General features: G+C 35.8%; 1 protein-coding gene across 3 annotated transcripts in view; it reads left to right on the top strand.

Moving 5' to 3' along the window:
• LOC133531462 (double-stranded RNA-specific editase Adar) overlaps nt 1-4,838 on the top strand; it is a 74,133-nt gene that overhangs the window by 64,053 nt on the left and 5,242 nt on the right. For all 3 annotated transcript variants that reach the window (XM_061869696.1, XM_061869695.1, XM_061869697.1), the window contains one exon: nt 3,402-3,552. In XM_061869696.1, the coding sequence (XP_061725680.1) occupies nt 3,402-3,552 (151 nt within the window). The remainder of the gene's footprint in view (nt 1-3,401; nt 3,553-4,838) is intronic.

Raw genomic sequence — 4,838 nt, 5'->3', positions numbered from 1 at the left:
GAAGACATATTCAACCAAATTTAACTTAAACATGAAGATGTCATGGTTGCTAAATAAATGGCAAATTATTGACAGGCGCATACGGAAGGTTAAGAGGGAAGTATAGTTAGGGGAGAACGAAATATTGGTACTTTTCCTATGAAATTCCATTAACGGTTTCCAGTAACTATGTAAATCTTGACAAATCACTTTGATTTTCATGTCGATCGCTTCAGCATAATATATTCTAGGTGTATAGGTTTCGTTTTTTTGAAAACAAAAATAAAATAAAAGATAAAATTGTTTTGCAAATTAAAAAAACTTATAAACCTAGTTTTTCTTTGTGTTAATAATATACTAAAAAATCATGGAGATTAGAAGTGGAAAGACATTTTTTCTTTTTGTATGGACGAGTTTGTTCTATACTTCTCTATTACAAATATTCTTTACAGTACATATGGTGCTACTTTACCGCACTAGTGCGAAAATGAGCATATTACGTTACTATGTCGAACATTTAAAGTTCCATATGTACTGTAAAACGTTGTACGATACATGTGCTTCGGTCGTGTTTTAATTTATCGCCACTCGTTTCGAATTTCCTATTTTTCGCACTTGTATCGTAATGTACTATTATTGCACACCTCAATACAGAAACAATACAAATAATACAACACATAAAGAAGGGTCGGCAACGCGCTTACTATTTTCTGTCGTTTCGTTTTTTGTAAAATGTTCAAAATGCTAGAAATTGGCATAAAGGACTTAAGTGCCATTTGCGTCTATGGCACTAAAGCCTATTGTGAGTACGCTGTGATAGTGACTAAAAGAAAATAAAGTAAGTAAGTTTCATTAAAGAAATAAAAACAAAGGTTGCTTGTCGATGTTTTTACTCAGTTGAAGAATTCTATAAACATGACCAATTAGAAAATAATTAATTGAGTCTACCAATACAGTATCTAATTGTTTTGATTTTATTTATGGTGTAATAATGTTTATTAATGTCACGCAAAATAGGCGCCAGTCGTCGAGTTGCGGAAAATCGCCCGTACTACAATACAATGTTTATTAATTTATTTTTATTAGGTTTGACATTAGTTTTGATCATTGTATTTTTTTTTTTGTTTCTAAACCTTATATGATTTATTTTTTATTTATCTCTATTTGCACTGACATTTGTATTAATTAACAGTAATGCGCATTTTATTATAATGATACCTTTTTTATTAGTGTCATTTTTAAAATTGAACTGTATATAAATAGATTTGACCGTATTCATTTGCATGTTAATATGCGACGAGGTAGTTGATTCCTACTATGTGTAAACCTGTTTGAACCTGTATGTATACTATCTTATGCAAATAAATGAATTAAATGAAGTAAAATAAATAAATAAATAATCTTTATTTAGTACCATAAAAGTAACAACTGCTTACATTTGGACAACGCTAATTTAGGTATACATATATTATATATGCACTAAAGGCTAAAGGTACACATCATTTAATTTGTTTAAACATAGGAGTAGGTAAGCGTCTTCTGTTCCCCGTACTAGTTATATAACTGTATCACGGTGGAACAGCATTCGCCGTTCTATTAGTTTTCTCTGGATTTTATCTGTAAGCGTTTGACAGTATTTTTTGTTTTTACATATTTTAAGCTCATGAAGTTTATCACGAGGTCTACAGTTCACGGAGTGTTTAATGATCTACACACAGTTTGTTTCATTTTAGACTTATGTAGGTAAAAAACGATTGTGGACATGCCCCAGTAAGCCGCGATATGTCTCGGCCTTTTCCAGCAACTTTTCACGGCTTGCGACACAGCAGAACGGGTTTTATAATTGAAAATGAATGTTGCGCCTGCTGGTTGTTACTCGTACTATCCTGTGACTAGTTTTATAGTAAATTGTGCAACGAGGGGGGTAAGTGAAATTTTGGATACGAGGGTGGAATTAAAGACCCGAGTTTGCAATATTCTTACCCCCGGAGTTACACACAATGTTTTTCATCACACTTGGGAAGAAAAAACTAAATTTTAAGCGAAATAATTCTTAAGTACGTTGACATATCAAACATTCGTCCGCCATTTTGGCAGGTGAGGCATCGGAGGCACAGACCTATTCATGGCTGAATGTTTGGCATTCAGCCACGATTGAAAATTATGTAAAAATATTTTGAACAGCTGTTAAATTAATCAAATTAAATAATTTTAAACGTAAACAAAAATATTAAATTATAAACGTCAGTATTTTAAAAGTAAAACTCATTTATGCTACTTGGTTTGTATGAATAAGTGACATAATTTAAAAAAAAAGCTATAACTCCCTAGGGAGTTATAGTTTTTTTTACAATCTGTAACTCCCGCGGGTACAAAATAGGCCTTTGACCTTCAGCACACCTGCATGAAATAAGATATTTTTCGAGCAAGTGTGATGAAAAAGTAGTTTATATAGTTTAGACTGTTGTTAAATTATAATTATGTTAATATAGGGAGAAGCAGGATCAATGATTTGTCTAAACAATTTGATAGATATATATTCAACTGTAGAATTCCTAGCGTGAGACATAATTTAGTGCAGAGATATTTCGAGTCTTGAGTGAGCGTGTTGTCGCCTTCCTGATGCCTATGCCGATTACTTACTTATTTATTATTCATATTCATAAACCACGAAGTGAAACGCAAAATTTTCACGACACCAACGCAACGAAAATACTAACTGTAAAACAAACAAAATGGAACCAAATCAAATCCAAATGAACGTTATTAAATATGTATCATTCAAAATCATCATTTAAAAGTCAATTCTAACAGCTAACATAAGTAAATAACTCAAAATTTGCATCATATTACTTTGCCACACATTTATTATTTATGAATGCACAGGCAGCTTATAGCTGATACGTACACATGAATGTCCTGAACTTGTGTTTTGTCCATTTATAAAATGTTTAACAAGTCTGTTTTTAAAAGAGTTCACTGAGGGTGCTGCACTGATTACGGATTCGGGCAAACTGTTCCACACTTTCACTACGCGGTTAGACAGGAAGTGTCGTCTTGGGTTGCTACTACTCTGCGTCCGTGTCATGTGGATAAAATGCATCTATCTCATCCGTTTTTGACCAATCAGGAGAGCCTTTACCAGATGGTGTGGTGAAAAAAAAAATGCGTGAGTGTCGTGGACGTGGAACACTCGGTTGGAACGAAGTTGAGAAAGGGTCGTGACGGAAAACTTACACTTTTTTTCGCCTAGCCCCCACCCGCCAAGTCAGTATTATTAAACCGCGATTAGCAATACCTAAGTGCCTATAAAGTAATATATATATCTAAATCATATAAATGATCTCACCCCTTCTGTCACGCGCGTTTTAGTTGACGTCACTAGTGTTTGAACGGTTAAGTAACTTTGGTTCCTGTTGCAGCGCCATCTGCGGTCGCATAGAATCACATCTACAATCGCTGCCGCCTCCCTTCCACCTGCAGCGCCCTCTACTGGCGCGAGCGGCCAGCACCGAAGCTCGAACTCCAGCGCGAGCACCTTCTTTCAGCGTGTGCTGGAGCTCCACATCTCCAGTAAGTCACTTATCTTATTGTTATATCATAGAGTCACTCCTTCAAGCGCTGCTGACCCCCTTCCTCCTGCAGCGCATCAAATGAGATATGACCTTGGCAACAGAGCGCAGTTAGCGGGAAAAACATCAAGGACGTTGCTATGCAATTCAGGGATACGAGTGGTTGGGGGATTATCGGAATAGTCGGGAAATTTGGCCGAATGTCGGGAGAATGGAACGTTTAGATATCTTAATGTAACAAAACGAATGTTATTTTAAATGACCATTTTAATTACTTGCATTAAACTCAAACAAATAAAATATGTTATAAAAAGGAAAATGGCAAACCAATTGACGTAATTATAGATAAAAACATGTAGATTCATCAAACAAACGGATAAGCTAATGTGGAGAGGAGACCCTGCAGGGAGGTTCGAGTCCCGGTGGGGGCGAATGTTTGTGGGATGAGCGAGGATATTTGCCCTGAGTCGTGGGACGTCTAGGTGTCTGTCAGAGTCGCCGCCAGGTTTCCGCGGAACAAGTTTTGTTTAATGATGGGGCTGGGATGATAATAATAATAATGAAATCCTTTATCAAATGATAAAGTTCGTAAAACAAACAAAGACAGGATTTAAAATGGGTAGATAATAAAAGGCGGGCTTACCACTATAAAACGATAAGTCTAATCTCTAAATGAAAAATTGATTTATTTGTATATAATTGTCTCCAAATAATCGGTAAATTTTATTATTATTTAAAAGTCATTTCTTACGCTAATTACCTAGTACCGATATTGCTTACTCGTACTACTAAAACTCCCCTCTGTCGTCAATAACGAAACGAGTGTCGGGAAGTATATTAACGAAACAGGAGTTTTGTCGGGTAATTCAAAGATTCGTATCTGGTATCTCCATAAGGTATCGTAATGCGCAGGACGAACGAAATTTGACATATTTTATCAATTCGGAGAATTCGAAGTATTTTGTAATCTAACAGAGATACAAAAATTAATCGAGATACCATCGGAATAAGTATCTAAGGCGAAGCTCTGTTCATACGCGGGAAACATCGAGCTCTGGGCCTATTTCGGGAAAATCAGTTAGTACGGTAGTTCTCCAGTTATCTGGACAGTCAATTCTGAAAATTCATACGGGTAAGGGGAAACTCTGTTTGTGCGAAACATTGAGCCTAGCCCTAGACCTAGTACGGGAACTTATTTGTGTGAATGTATAATATAATTAAAGTTAGCTCTGACGTCGCGCCGTATGGAATTGAGCTTCGGTCTGTGTTCTGACAAGTTACGAGGAG

Source organism: Cydia pomonella, chromosome 25 (genome assembly GCF_033807575.1).
Source record: "Cydia pomonella isolate Wapato2018A chromosome 25, ilCydPomo1, whole genome shotgun sequence".
NCBI lineage: Eukaryota > Metazoa > Arthropoda > Insecta > Lepidoptera > Tortricidae > Cydia > Cydia pomonella.
This window is presented reverse-complemented; position numbering and strand designations above follow the sequence as displayed.